Source organism: Chlorocebus sabaeus, chromosome X, assembly GCF_047675955.1.
Source record: "Chlorocebus sabaeus isolate Y175 chromosome X, mChlSab1.0.hap1, whole genome shotgun sequence".
Classification (NCBI taxonomy): Eukaryota; Metazoa; Chordata; class Mammalia; order Primates; family Cercopithecidae; genus Chlorocebus; species Chlorocebus sabaeus.
Window position 1 is genome coordinate 74,388,142 of NC_132933.1, and position 16,430 is coordinate 74,404,571.

At 38.9% G+C, this 16,430-nt stretch overlaps 1 protein-coding gene across 1 annotated transcript; it reads left to right on the forward strand.

The window, feature by feature from the left end:
* Nucleotides 1-1,172: 1,172 nt before the first annotated feature.
* On the forward strand, nt 1,173-2,620 carry RTL3 (retrotransposon Gag like 3). Its single transcript, XM_007992144.3, is given in 1 exon segment — nt 1,173-2,620. A coding segment is annotated over 1 exon segment (1,428 nt). The 3' UTR covers nt 2,601-2,620.
* Nucleotides 2,621-16,430: the final 13,810 nt, after the last annotated feature.

The following is a 16,430-nucleotide window of genomic DNA, read 5'->3' on the forward strand; positions in this document are numbered from 1 at the left end:
AAATGTTTGCAACTTTTCACAAGGGCAGTGGTATTACTCCCAATTTCCTGGCCAAATATTCATTAAAGTAACCAAGGACTGAGTACATGAAGCTGCTTCACATCAGCACAGCATCCTACTTTCCTTGCAGCTCTGAACTATGAGGTACTGTCAAAAAAACTCTTCCACACTTTAAAAAGCTATGTTACTGAGGAGAGTTGGAATGTGTTCTGGGAGTGGGTGTGTTTGCTTGAGTTCAGTGTGTGCAGAAAAGGCAAGCCTCCACAGCCATTTACACATTTCCCTCCTCAGTGATGGGTACACAGACAGCCAAGCTCCTGGACTAAGTCTCTGAATGGTAACGTACATTTATAAAGATTATTTTCTTAACTATTTTGAGGCATTTTTATAAATAATATGCATGTGTCTGCTGAGGGCATATATATATATTTAGTCAACTTTTGCTTGTTTTCTCCTGAGGCTAGTCTTGTGTGGTTACTTATGTGGTATGATTTCTGAGGTGTCAGAAAGAGCTCCCTCCTACTTCCCACCACCCTAGTCACCCAAAAATATCTCTTGGGTTGGCCCACCGCAGAGTCTAAAATTCCCACATTGCTCAAACATTTGAGTTAGTCACTGAAAGCAGCTTTTAAATTCCAAATGTTACATTGGAATATTAGGCAGGTATTCAAAATTAAAGACTATATAAAACAGAAAATAATGTGGAATAGTTGCTTTTGATATAATGTTAAGTTTCAAAGGATAAATGCAAAATGACATGCACAGTCTGGGATAGGTGCTGTTCTTAAAATGTCATGGAGTCAGATCCAGCATATATACCCCAGCTCATGAACATAAGCTTATGGTAAAAGAAACCCAGTGTTGTTGGGCAGATTTTGTTTTGATTTATGTTGAATGTATGCTTTCCACAGTTTCTGATCCTCAGCTCCCACTCTCTTCGCAGTGTATCTGACACTTCCCCTTACTGAGCTCCGGAGGCTCCTTCTTGCTGAGCTCCGGAGGCTCCCAGTGACCTCTTGATAATCAGCCTTGGTGGGGCCTAAATCCCCACCCCTTGGAAAACTCACTGAGCCTGACATCTGCCTGTAAGCAGCTTTCAGGAAAGATCTCACAAACGCCCACCCAATCTCTCTTGGTAGCAAACTGTCAAATCATGCCCATTTCCTCAAAAGATGGTGGAGGACTTAGCAGCCTCCTATGTTGCTCTGAAATTGGAGAATGAAATTCTGCAGGCTCAAGTGCAGCGGCTGATGGAAGAAAATGCTACCCTCCGGGCCCAGATCTCAGAGCTTCAGAAGTCCCAAGCAGCCAAGGAGGATGATCTACTCCGAAAGTCCTCAGAGGCCAAGGAGCCCCAGAAGCTCCCAGAGCACACGAATCCCCCAGCAGCCTGGGAGTCCCAAAAGACCCCAGAGTTCAAGGAGCCCCAGAAGCCACCAGAGCCACAGGAACTTCCACCCTGGGAACCCCCAGCAGCCTGGGAGCTCCAGGAGGCCCCAGCAGCCCCAGAGTCCCTGGAGCCTCCCGCAACCCAGGAGTCCCAGAAACCTCCAATGGCCCATGAGATCCCAGCAGTCTTGGAGGGCCAGGGGTCTGCAGACACCCAGGATTCCACATCAGCCCAAGAGCCCGAGAATTCAGAACCCCAGGATCCCCCAAATATTGAGAAGCCCCAGGAGGCAACAAAATGCCAGGAGACTGCAGCACAGCTAGAGTTCCGTGAGCTTCCACCTCCCCAGGATCTTCTGAAGCCTTCAAATGCCCAGGAATTCCTAGAACTCTCAGCAACCCAGGAGTCCCTGGAGAGTCTAATAGTTGTGGAGACATTGGCAGCTCCAGAGTTTCCACAGGCCCCTATTGGGTTAGAGGCTACAGCTTTCCCCCTGGAATACCCTTTAACTTTCGATGGAGATTCCCAGAAGCTTCCCGAGTTCCTGGTTCAACTGAATAGTTACATGAGAGTCAAAGGGCACCTGTGTACCACTGAGGCAGCCCTGGTGAGCTTTGTTGGCAATTGCTTCTCAGATAAGGCAGGATGGTGGTTCTAGCTCTTACTGGATATCCAAAGCCTCTTACCGGGTCAATGTGAAAATTTCATACATGTGCTCCAGGATACTTTTGATAATCCCAAAAACATGGAAGATGCCAACCAGTGCATCTGTCAACTCTGCCAAGGGGAGGGTCATGTAACAACCCACTTCCACCTCGTTGCTCAAGAGCTGAACTGGGATGAAAACACTCTCTGCATTCAATTTAAAGAAGGGCTTGCCAGTTCTATACGAGATTAACTGTTTCACACAAACCCAGCCACCAACCTATCTGATCTCATCACTCAGTGCATCGACCTAGAAGAGAAGCCTGATCCCAATCCATTAGGGAAAAGTTCCTCTGCAGAGGGAGATGGGCCTGAGAGTCCACCAGATGAAAACCAACCTATGCAAGCTGCAATCAACTGTCCACACAACAGTGAAGCTGAATGGGCCCATTGGCGCAAAGGCCACTTATGCCTCTACTGTGGTTATCCTGGTCATTTTGCCAGAGATTGCCCTGTCAAGTCTCATCAAGCCCTGCAGGCAGGAAACATTGAGGTCTGCCAGTAAGGGGGACCCCAGGAGGGCCAATCTACAAATATGCGTCCCCCTCTCTTCCAATATCCATGTCTCATACACTATAGCTTACTGTTGAAATTCGACTGAGCTCTGAAAGGAAGACAACAATTCTTTGAGCAAGCAATGGTAGATTCAGGCTCCTACAGAAACAGCATTGATCAGGCTGTGGTTCTTCGAGAGAAGCTGCCCATCGCAGTCATATCTTCCCTCTGATGCTGGAAACTGTCGACGGCCGTCCACTTATTAATGGGCCCATAAATAAGGAAACATCACCTGTCAAAGTTAAAATTGGAAACCATGTAGTAGAGCTCCAGTTTGACATTATTCATGCACCACAATATCCTCTGAATCTTGGAATCCATTGGCTTGAGACACATGACCCAAATGTAGAATGGAGTACCCGCCTTGTGCCCTTTCCATCACGTTATTGCTTTGCTTTGCTACAATTGCTACAACTGCTACATTCCTATGCTTTGCTACAATTGCTTCAGGCACAAGTGGAATAGAAGAAATCTTGATGAAATAATTGCTGGCTAGATCCTGCGTCCTAGTGATTGTTCCTGGAACCCTGTCTTCTGTTACCTCAGCTGTCATCAGCATTTACTGCTCCCTGAATATTCTACTGAACCTCTTGCTGTGTTCTAAGGCTACCTGTACAACGACTCTGCCTCTTAGATGATAGACTGAACCTGATGACTTTGAGCTGCTTTTTTTTTTTTCACTAACTCTGCATGCCTCTATCTCAGAACCCTGCATTCTGTGGAACTGTTTAAATTACAATTTATACTAACAATACACATGAGAATAGATGTTAGAAACTAATAATGAAAAAGCATAGCTGTTAAACTGACTTGATTTTTTTCTTATCAATATTTTCTATATCATAAAATTGCAACATCTTTTACACAAAGAAAATAAGTTTGTAAGTGATATTTTTTAAAGAATCAATAAATATTAGCAATTTCTACTTGTGTTTGAATTATTTCTTGGCTTAGCTAGAGGAAGAGATAACAAACTAGTAAATTGGGAGGGAGAGAGGGAAATGGAAAATGTTCAAAGTTTAGGGAGGCTCCTAAACATTCCAGGTATAGTGACAGGTCTGCAGATGATGGAGAAATGATGTAAAGGGTAAGATGGAGAGAATAGGGAATGGTTAGGGCTGAAAGTGAGAGTAGGGAATGGTTAGGGCTGAAAGTGAGTGAGGTATGGACGTATTAGGGAAAAGGTAGAGGTAAGATTGAGAAGAGGGTTTTGGGGAGATTAGGAGGAGGTTGAAGAGAGTTTAGAGGAGGATTGGGGTGCTGAAGAGAGGAGTTACGAGAGGGGGGAATTTCTACAAAAATAAAAAGAGCACTGACAAAGACATTGAACAGCTTTGAAGGCAAATGTCTTGGACTTCACAAGTTAACCAAACAAAGAAGTGCATTGGAGCAGGTAATGAGACCACTTCAGTGACCCAGCCCTTCCAGTAAAGTAACAAATTCTTTTTCCCTGCAGCAGGCAAATTTTTCCTAGAACTACAGATTAATCTGCTCTTGCCAATGCACAGAAGGGTGGAAGGAATCAGCTTTTAACCCATGAAGAGTGTTAGTGGCCAACTGTTCCTCTCCTATACATACAAGTTACCCTGCACTGCTTAACCATGCTACTTGCATGACACACATGGAGAGCCAAGCCAAGGAAAGGAACTTATGTCCTTGCATGCCCGAGAGGGACTACTGCCTTGACTTAAACACACACATATCACACACACATAAACACACATACACACACACCAGGGTCCACGGGATGGAAGAGGTAGAAGCTCCAGGTGAGGTGTGAGGAGTGTTCTAAGAAGAACCTAATGCTTTTCCTCTGTGTTTTCAACTTTCCCTTGGGAGCCTCTTGCACTGAGGTTGCTAAAAGTGGACTCTTTCCCTTATTTAGACAAATGTAGACAAAACAGCAAATAAATGATTATAACCCTAGAAGGTAATGGGGAGGGGCTTACCATTCATTGGGCCACTAATATGTTCAGCTACAATGTCAGGCATTTAACACATATTAATCATCTCATTACTCCTCAGAACAATCCAGTAAAGCAGTTTGCTCCTGTTTTGGCAATGAGCAAACAGAATCCAAGCAAGGCTAATTCACTTGCCCAAAGCCACACAGCTAGTAAGTGATGAAGACCTGTTTGGCCTCCAAAGCCTTTGCCCTTTTCCCTACAGCATGCCAACCTCCCTAATGCAGTGGTAAGGGCCAAACAAAATTATGGCAGCAGAGACCTAAGTGGCTCCCTTACATTTTCCCCTAAAAATGAGGGGAAAACTCAAAACAAAAGTTTCTAAAGAGTTTGGCTAATAGTTCAATTTCCTATGCTTTGCTAGCACTTCCATTTCCCTGGTTCCTTTATTCTACTGCTAACCCTGTCATCACCCACCAAACTTCCTTTATCATTTCTTGGAAATTTTTCTTTTGTATACCTAATGTCTCAGACCTCTTTCAGATTCCAAGGTGTTTTTAATGAGAGTTGGTGGTCCAGAACAGTTATTTACAGGACCTGTGCATTACATAGCAGCACCACCCCTTGGATTGTCTACCTAACACTTCCATAACCCATCCAAATCCTCTGCAGCCTTAAATTCCACCTCTTCTAGTCCTCACTGGCCTTCCCTTCCTTTCCTGAACAATCAAATGTACTTTGGCTCTATAATTGTTTTGTGATATGTGGAGGATCTTTCCCTAGGTACACGTCTTGTACTCCCCCCACCCTTCCACCCACTTAGCTTAGGTGAAGGAACAGAACGATCTACATCCCTACCCTGGACAGCTAAGTGTAACACAGTGTCTTATACATAAAAGGTTTGACATAGTGCCTGATTCTATGACATTTAATTATCAGAGAAAGGGGCTTATTTGTATACTTTATATAGGCTCTTCTTGCATTTTCTCCTACTCAGTTGCTCATCTTTATTCCTAAAACCAAACACTATTTGTCAATGTAGAATTAAAGACAGAGAGAGAAAAAAAAAACCCTTAAGCAACCATAAAGAAAAATGCCTCTTATTGGTCAAATTACCCTGGACCTAGGAAGATCAACTGTGTCTGGTTTCCCTGAGACTGAGAGGAGTCATGGGACATAGCGCTTTCTGCACCAAATCTGGGACTGTACTAGGCAAACTGAGATGACTGGTCAACCTACCTGGACCCTACATTTTTCTATCTGGCTACAGAGGCTTATTTAATTAGAGTACAATTCTTTATTTCACAAACAGGAATAATTATCTAATCACAGAATCACAGATGCTGTAGGTTGAAAAAGATTCAATAAGCCCCCGTCTTAATTTTACAGATTAATGAGCTAAGGACCAGAGAAAGGAAAGTGACTTAACAAAGCTCAGTGTATCCATACCTATTGTTTTCAAATCCTTTGCTCTCTTTTCACCGTGATCCACAATTCTAACCCAACAGTTAAAAATCAAGTCTGTGGCTACCATTCAGTTAGGCACTGTGGACAGTGTTTAAAGTATAACATGAGAGGTTTAAATGTGGTCAAGAACAGAAAAATTAGCAGGCATTACACAGCTAGTATAGGTAGCCAAATGCTAAGTTCTGTGATGGCAATCAATATACTAAACTGAAACATACCAGCTGATGAGACTAATAAAAATTTCCATTTAGTGAGCACCTGCTTTTTGTCGGATATTGTGTTGGGCCATTTAGGTCTTTTCAACTGTCTGCAAAGTAGATATTGTTAGACCCATTATACAAATCAAATGATTGTAGTCCACTGAAGTGAGGTTACTTGTCAGAGGTCACACTGCTAGGAACTGATAGATTCTAAATACAAACTCTGATCTGTCTCATTCCAAAGGTGAAGTGTCATCCAATGTACCACACTGCTTCTCAGTATGAATGACCTTTACTCTATTAACCACCTTAATAATATTGATTCACTAGACATGAGTACTAGTACGCTAGAAAGGATTTTAATTTGTTAAATTATTCATTACTTTACTGACTCAACAAGCATTTATGGAATGCCTTCTATACATCAGACACAGGCAGGAGAGAAGAGGAGGGAAAAGAGAGAGACACAAAGGAAAAAATATAACTACAGCATGACTCATTGTTTTTGCTTTCACCACAATTTAAAAGGGGAAGCTGTTGGGTAGTGCAGCACTGTGACATATAAAGGAGAGAGCACTAATTCTCCTTGAACTGAAATGGTGTGTTTTGAGCTGGTTCCTGGAGAAACCTCATTGGAAGCAAGAGGAAGGGCAGGGCTTCCTAAGTTGAGTATGGTGCAAACGAAAAATCAAGCTGGAGGGAAAAAGCAAGGTGTCTTCAGAAATGATAATTCTATGTCACTGGAGAGTAAAGATGTGTGTGTGTGTGTGTGTGTGTGTGTGGAGGGTGAAGGTGGGGAGATGAAGCTTTAGGTTAAAGACATTATCTACCTATTAATAGCTAAGGAGTTCAAACTTTATCCTGTGAGTGATTTAGACTAAGGCATTTTTCTTTCTTTTTTTCCGTTGTAGATATGATTGTATTTTTCTCTCCTGCTATGAAATACTGCACAATTATTTCAATAAATTTATATGTATCAGGAGTTTATAACATAAAAATTGGAGGTTGGCCCCTTTCTCTATCTCACAAACTCAGAGTAGGAAAGAAACCTGATTAGTTTGTATTTTAATAATTTTATGAGAATATAGAAAATGATAAAAAAAAAAGTGAGTGACAAAGTGTGCCTATTCTTTTTATCTTCTTAGATTTGATGAAGTTGAATTCAAACCATCAAAAGAAAAATACTAAAAATAAATTAAACTCAACTTTCATCAAGTATTTATTTTGAGGGCTTACTGTAAGCAAGGCACTGAAGTAAACATAAACATATTCAGGACAACATTCCTACCATCAATTATTTTACAATCTAATAATGGACAAAGGATCATGAATAATGAGAAACTACCGTTTCATTTGGACCTCATCAGTTTCAAACATTTTAAATAGTCTCTAAGTGAAGTCATTCTTTTTTAAAATAAATATTTTTAATATTTGGCACAGAGGAAAACAGTTCCCTCTTTAGTTAACTTTTCTAAGTTGACACTTTAAGAAGAAAATGATGTCTATGTATTTTTGTACTCTCCCTTTCTGGTTTGCTTTTTTAAACAAATATTTTGTAATTTATGATATTAAAGTGTGCCTGGAATATTTATGGTCACTCCGTAGAAGGATTTACATGTGTTTTAGTTCATAAAGTACCTGTGTAAGTCTGTTTTTAAAAGGTTTTGTAGGAATAGATAATTTTTTAAATTCTTAATGCAGTAAATTTGATACGTAACATTCTACTAGATATCAAATATTGAATGACAAGAACAATGTAGTGATCAAAGTACTAGGTATCAAGAGATTAAGATTAAACTCCTAGGTTTGCCACTTACTAGCTGTACAACCTACTTCATTTAATAAATGAGGATAATAATATTTGCTTTCTCTACCCAGCAAAGTTCACAAAAGCATCAAATTAGAAAACTCATGATAGAAAGCATTTTGAAAATTGACAATGCTGTATAAATAAAAGACATCATTATAATAAGTGATCTTTGTTAAAGCGACCCCAAGAATCTTGAAAATACCAAAATGCCTGTTTAAATTTATTTCAACTCCACAGACATCTATACCTAGTAAATACCTCCTATATGTCAGGTACTCTTTGTTGTCAATCAAAGCAAGATTCAATTAGGATTTATATAATTATTGTATTGAGTAGTTTTTTAGTATTCCTACAGTCAAAGCCCTGGCACATATAACAGCACTCTCCCAGAATACTTTATGATCTAAAATGTCAATTTCTTCTTGGGGCATTTCAACTAGATGATAACTTACTATAATTGGTCTGAGCTTGTTTTTTTTTTTTTTTTAATCTATTTAGCACAACATAGAGAAAACATGTCAGCACAGACTAATCTGTGTGTTCCCATCAATAAAAATAACTTAAGAAAAATAAAACTCACAGTTGTCTTTTTCATTTATAGTTTTCTAAGTAAAAATAATTGAAAGTTAAAAGGTCAAACCTTACTGGCCTCTAAATAAATCACAATGTCTGCAGGAAATAATTGCCATCATTATTTAACATGAATAACAGGATCTCACCTCGGTTATTATTTTGCCTCAAAGTGATTCAGATGTGTGAGAAAGTTTGGTGAAGGGTTTTAGTCTCAAGAATGTGGAACATATTCAAACTCTGTCTGTAGAGAAGTGGGGGAGGGTAACAAATGCCAACAGTAGTCAACTAAATGCATCTGACTTGGCTTAAATGTACTATTATGTATTCCAATACAGATGAAAATGGAATACAGCACAGAAACAGAACGGCCATGTGTGCACAAGACATCTGGCAACCTAAATTTCACATGAGTTAAAGAAAGCATGAAATTTTATAACCACAAAGAACAGAATGTCTGAAATGCTATAGCTCAGTTCACTGCTTTTCTTAGTCTTTCACATTGCATTTTTCCTGTCAGTTACACCACAGATACCACATAATAGGCTGCAAGTGAATCAACTGCACTACCAGTGAAGTTCTGATTATTAGAAGAAAAGCTGGCTGAACACCAGTAAATTAAAGGAATTCCCAAACAGCTAAATACCAAATATTATCCTTAAAGTTTATAATTAAAAATTGCAATAAGAAGCATTTCTCCTCACTGACTTTCCATAAGGGGAAAAAAGAGTGGGTCAGAAAGCCTTACACTCATTTAATAACTGTGAAAAGCCTTTTCGAACAATAAAGATACTATTTTACAGAGGAAGAATGAACAGACAGGCAAGAGCTAAGTAACTTTAATCAGACTGCATGATGAAGTCCAGCGAAGAGCACAGGAACAATCAGGATTCCTAGATTTTAGTTTTAGTTTCTAACTTGCCCTATGACCTTGGATTAGTTAATTGATCTCTTTTCTGAAACTCAGTTTCTTCACAGGAAAAATTATGATAGTAATGTCCATGCTGTTTACCTTTATAAAATATTGCAGAAAGTAATTTGTTCACCGAACATTTGTTAAATTCCAATTATATGTCAGACACTGGGATAGGCTCAAATGAGATAACAAATATCAAAAGAGCAACCCCATATATAAGCGAGAATATTATTATTGCTCTAAAGGCTACCTAACCCTCCAAAAGAATATAACTTTTGCAGAGAGAATTAATAAACCGAGACTTCAGTATTACATTTCCTTTTGTATTTTTTATTGTAAGAAATTTCGATTGTTACCTCATACCTGTCTAACCTATAAAAATTGACAGAATTATATAAGAATTTTTTTCCTCCCTACCAGATGTGCAAGCTCTCAGGTTGGTTATCATTTAAAAGAATGCAAACATGTACACTGCATAGCAACTATCATTGTTACTACTAGTTCTGTTCAGTCATTTTTTTTTTTTTTTTTGCATACTCATAAATAAGAGGAAAGGGACCTAACAGGTAGTGAGCACCTATTGTTGGCCACACTCTGTGGGGGTACTTTACCTATAAAATCTCATGTAATCCTAAAAAACATTTAGCATGGTATATATTATTCTTCCCATTTTATAGATCCAGAAGCTCAGACAAACTCAAATTTGTCTCTCTCAAATCCTGTGCTTTTCTAGCTCTTAGAAAGAATAGTGGAGCTGGAATGGGTTATATTTATACATACAAAACCTGCAGTCCAGAGAAGTCAGATTCTCCACACAGGCCACACAGCAAGTTAGTGGCAGAATCAAACCTAGAATGCATGTCTTTTGTTTTCTGGTCCAATGTATTTTCCCAATAAATTTCACTAAATTAATATTGTGTCAACTTAAACATATTCACCAAATATAAAAAGTTAATTAAATGAATAAGAAGTTAAGTGGTATTATCCTTAAAGTTTCTAATTAAAAATTGTTTTGAACAGAAACAAAATTTGAAAGAAAAATATATTTTTTATATATAAACCAAGTTTAAAAGGAAAACATTTTATATATGAATGAAGTTTTTCATTTTTGTTTATATTTTGGTTCAGCTAGTAGTTTCCTGCTTTTCCTTGTGCACATATATGTATTTCTTTTCAATAAGTTTTTGGGGAACAAGTGGTATTTGTTTACATGAATAAGTTCTTTAGTAGTGATTTCTGAGATTTTGGTGCACCCATCACCCAAAGAGTGTACACTGTGCCCAGTGGGTAGTCTTTTATCCATGGCATATACATATCACATTTTCTTTAACCACCTGTTGATTGATAGGCATTTGAACTAGTTCCATATTTTGTCAATCGCGAATTGTGCTGCTATAAACATACAAGTGCAAGTGTATTTTTCATATAATAACTTATTTTTCTGTGGTTAGATACCCAGTAGTGGGATTCCTGGATCAAATTGTACGTCTACATTTTGTTCTTTGAAGAATCTCCATACAGTTTTCTTTTTTTTTTTTTTAATTATTATTATACTTTAAGTTCTAGGGTACATGTGCATAACATGCAGGTTTGTTACATATGTATACTTGGCCATGTTGGTGTGCTGCACCCATCAACTTGTCAGCCCCCATCAACTCGTCAATTACATCAGGTATAACTCCCAATGCAATCCCTCCCCCCTCCCCCCTTCCCGTGATAGGCCCCAGTGTGTGATGTTCCCCTTCCCGAGTCCAAGTGATCTCATTGTTCAGTTCCCACCTATGAGTGAGAACATGCAGTGTTTGGTTTTCTGTTCTTGTGATAGTTTGCTAAGAATGATGGTTTCCAGCTGCATCCATGTCCCTACAAAGGACACAAACTCATCCTTTTTTATGGCTGCATAGTATTCCATGGTATATATGTGCCACATTTCCTTAATCCAGTCTGTCACTGATGGACATTTGGGTTGATTCCAAGTCTTTCCTATTGTGAATAGTGCCACAATAAACATACGTGTGCATGTGTCTTTATAGCAGCATGATTTAGAATCCTTTGGGTATATACCCAGTAATGGGATGGCTGGGTCATATGGTACTTCTAGTTCTAGATCCTTGAGGAATCGCCATACTGTTTTCCATAATGGTTGAAGTAGTTTACAATCCCACCAACAGTGTAAAAGTGTTCCTATTTCTCCACATCCTCTCCAGCACCTGTTGTTTCCTGAATTTTTAATGATCGCCATTATAATTGGTGTGTGATGGTATCTCATTGTGGTTTTGATTTGCATTTCTCTGATGGCCAGTGATGATGAGCATTTTTTCCTGTGTCTGTTGGCTGTATGAATATCTTCTTTTGAGAAATGCTGTTCATATACTTTGCCACTTTTTGATGGGGTTGTTTGTTTTTTTCTTGTAAATTTGTTTGAGTTCTTTGTAGGTTCTGGATATTAGCCCTTTGTCAGATGAGTAGATTGCAAAAATGTTCTCCCATTCTGTAGGTTGCCTGTTCACTCTGATGGTAGTTTCTTTTGCTGTGAAGAAGCTCTTTAGTTTAATTAGATCCCAATTGTCAATTTTGGCATTGCTTTTGGTGTTTTAGGCATGAAGTCCTTGCCATTGCCTATGTCCTGAATGGTATTACCAAGGTTTTCTTCTAGGGTTTTTCTGGTATTATGTCTAACATTTAAGTCTCTACTCCATCTTGAATTAATTTTCGTATAAGGAGTAAGGAAAGGATCCAGTTTCAGCTTTCTACCTATGGCTAGCCAATTTTCTCAGCACCATTTATTAAATAGGGAATCTTTTCCCCATTTCTTGTTTTTCTCAGGTTTGTCAAAGATTAGACGGCTGTAGATGTGTGGTATTATTTCTGAGGACTCTTTTCTTTTCTTTTTTTTTTTTTTTTTGTAGACTCTGCATTTCTTTATTTTTATTTTTTTAATTTATTTATTATTATTAAACTTCAAGTTGTAGGGTACATGTGCACAATGTGCAGGTTTGCTACATATGTATACTTGTGCCATGTTGGTGTGCTGCACCCATCAACTCGTCATTTACATCAGGTATAACTCCCAATGCAATCCCTCCCCCCTCCCCCCTCCCCATGATAGGCCCCGGTGTGTGATGTTCCCCTTCCCGAGTCCAAGTGATCTCATTGTTCAGTTCCCACCTACGAGTGAGAACATGCGGTGTTTGGTTTTCTGTTCTTGTGATAGTTTGCTAAGAATGATGGTTTCCAGCTGCATCCATGTCCCTACAAAGGACACAAACTCATCCTTTTTTATGGCTGCATAGTATTCCATGGTGTATATGTGCCACATTTTCTTAATCCAATCTGTCACTGATGGACATTTGGGTTGATTCCAAGTCTTTGCTATTGTGAATAGTGCTGCAATAAACATACGTGTGCATGTGTCCTTATAGCAGCATAATTTATAATCCTTTGGGTATATACCCAGTAATGGGATGGCTGGGTCATATGGTACATCTAGTTCTAGATCCTTGAGGAATCGCCATACTGTTTTCCATAATGGTTGAACTAGTTTACAATCCCACCAACAGTGTAAAAGTGTTCCTATTTCTCCACATCCTCTCCAGCACCTGTTGTTTCCTGACTTTTGAATGATTGCCATTCTAACTGGTGTGAGATGGTATCTCATTGTGGTTTTGATTTGCATTTCTCTGATGGCCAGTGATGATGAGCATTTTTTCATGTGTCTGTTGGCTGTATGAATGTCTTCTTTTGAGAAATGTCTGTTCATATCCTTTGCCCACTTTTGGATGGGGTTGTTTGTTTTTTTCTTGTAAATTTGTTTGAGTTCTTTGTAGGTTCTGGATATTACCCTTTGTCAGATGAGTAGATTGCAAAAATTTTCTCCCATTCTGTAGGTTGCCTGCTCACTCTGATGGTAGTTTCTTTTGCTGTGCAGAAGCTCTTTAGTTTGATGAGATCCCATTTGTCAATTTTGGCTTTTGCTGCCGTTGCTTTTGGTGTTTTAGACATGAAGTCTTTGCCCATGCCTATGTCCTGAATGGTACTACCTAGGTTTTCCTCTAGGATTTTTATGGTATTAGGTCTAACATTTAAGTCTCTAATCCATCTTGAATTAATTTTCGTATAAGGAGTAAGGAAAGGATCCAGTTTCAGCTTTCTACTTATAGCTAGCCAGTTTGCCCAGCACCATTTATTAAAAGGGAATCCTTTCCCCATTTCTTGTTTCTCTCAGGTTTGTCAAAGATCAGATGGCTGTAGATGTGTGGTATTATTTCTGAGGACTCTGTTCTGTTCCATTGGTCTATATCTCTGTTTTGGTACCAGTACCATGCTGTTTTGGTTACTGTAGCCTTGTAGTATAGTTTGAAGTCAGGTAGCGTGATGCCTCCAGCTTTGTTCTTTTGACTTAGGATTGTCTTGGAGATGCGGGCTCTTTTTTGGTTTCATATGAACTTTAAAGCAGTTTTTTCCAATTCTGTGAAGAAGCTCATTGGTAGCTTGATGGGGATGGCATTGAATCTATAAATTACCTTGGGCAGTATGGCCATTTTCACGATATTGATTCTTCCTATCCATGAGCATGGTATGTTCTTCCATTTGTTTGTGTCCTCTGAGGACTCTTTTCTGTTCCATTGGTCTATATCTCTGTTTTGGTACCAGTACCTTGCTGTTTTGGTTACTGTAGCCTTGTAGTATAGTTTGAAGTCAGGTAGTGTGATGCCTCCAGCTTTGTTCTTTTGACTTAGGATTGTCTTGGCAATGTAGGCTCTTTTTTGGTTCCATATGAACTTTAAAGCAGTTTTTTCCAATTCTGTGAAGAAATTCATTGGTAGCTTGATGGGGATGGCACTGAATCTATAAATTACCTTGGGCAGTATGGCCATTTTCACGATATTGATTCTTCCTATCCATGAGCATGGTATGTTCTTCCATTTGTTTGTGTCCTCTTTTATTTCACTGAGCAGTGGTTTGTAGTTCTCCTTGAAGAGGTCCTTTATATCCCTTGTAAGTTGGATTCCTAGGTATTTTATTCTCTTTGAAGCAATTGTGAATGGAAGTTCATTCATGATTTGGCTCTCTGTTTGTCTGTTACTAGTATATAAGAATGCTTGTGATTTTTGCACATTAATTTTGTATCCTGAGACTCTGCTGAAGTTTCTTATCAGCTTAAGGAGATTTTGGGCTGAGACAATGGGGTTTTCTAAATATACAATCATGTCATCTGCAAAGAGGGACAATTTGACTTCTTCTTTTCCTAACTGAATACCCGTTATTTCTTTCTCTTGCCTGATTGCCCTAGCCAGAATTTCCAACATTATGTTGAATAGGAGTGGTGAGAGTGGGCATCCCTGTCTTGTGCCAGTTTTCTAAAGGAATTTTTCCAGTTTTTGCCCATTCAGTATGATATTGGCTGTGGTTTGTCATAAATAGCTCTTATTATTTTGAGATACATTCCATCAATACTGAATTTATTGAGCGTTTTTAGCATGAAGGGCTGTTGAATTTTGTCAAAGGTCTTTTCTGAATCTATTGAGATAATCGTGTGGTTTTTGTCTTTGGTTCTGTTTATATGCTGGATTACATTTATTGATTTGCATATGTTGAACCAATCTTGCATCCCAGGGATGAAGCCCACTTGATGATGGTGGATAAGCTTTTTGATGTGTTGCTGGATCTGGTTTGCAGTATTTCATGGAGGATTTTTGCATCGACGTTCATCAGTGATAATGGTCCAAAATTCCCTTTTTTTGTTGTTGTGTCTCTGCCAGGCTTTGGTATCAGGATGAAGTTGGCCTCATCAAATGAGTTAGGGAGGATTCCCTCTTTTTCTATTGATTGGAATAGTTTCAGAAGGAATGATACCAGCTCCTCCTTGTACCTCTGGTAGAATTCAGCTGTGAATCCATCTGGTCCTGGACTTTTTTGGGTTGGTAGGCTATTAATTACTGCCACAATATCAGAGCCTACTATTGGTCTACTCAGGGATTCAGCTTCTTCCTGGTTTAATCTTGGGAGAGTGTAAGTGTCCAGGAAATTATCCATTTCTTCTAGATTTTCTAGTTTATTTGCGTAGAGGTGTTTATAATATTCTCTGATGGTAGTTTGTATTTCTGTGGGGTCGGTGGTGATATACCCTTTATCATTTTTTATTGCGTCTAGTTGATTCTTCTCTCTTTTCTTCTTTATTAGTTTTGTTAACGGTCTGTCAATTTTGTTGATCTTTTCAAAAAACCAACCCCTGGATTCATTGATTTTTTGGAGGGTTTCTTGTGTCTCTATCTCCTTCAGTTCTGTTCTGATCTTAGTTATTTCTTCCCTTCAGCTAGCTTTTGAATGTGTTTGCTCTTGCTCCTCTAGTTCTTTTAATTGTGATGTTAGAGTGTCAATTTTAGATCTTTCCAGCTTTCTCTTGTGGGCATTTAGTGCTATAAATTTCCCTCTACACACTGCTTTAAATGTGTCCCAGAGATTCTGGTATGTTGTATCTTTGTTCTCATTGGTTTCAAAGAGCATCTTTATTTCTGCCTTCATTTCGTTATGTACCCAGTAGTGATTCAGGCGCAGGTTATTCAGTTTCCATGTAGTTGAGCGGTTTTGATTGAGTTTCTTAGTCCTGAGTTCTAGTTTGATTGCACTGTGGTCTGAGAGAGAGTTTGTTATAATTTCTGTTCTTGTACATTTGCTGAGGAGTGCTTTACTTCCAATTATGTGGTCAATTTTGGAATAAGTGTGATGTGGTGCTGAGAAGAATGTATATTCTGTTGATTTGGGATGGAGAGTTCTGTAGATTTCCCTTAGGTCTGCTTGCTGCAGAGATGAGTTCAATTCCTGGATATCCTTGTTAATTTTCTGTCTCGTTGATCTGTGTAACGTTGACAGTGGCGTGTTGAAGTCTCCCATTATTATTGTATGGGAGTTT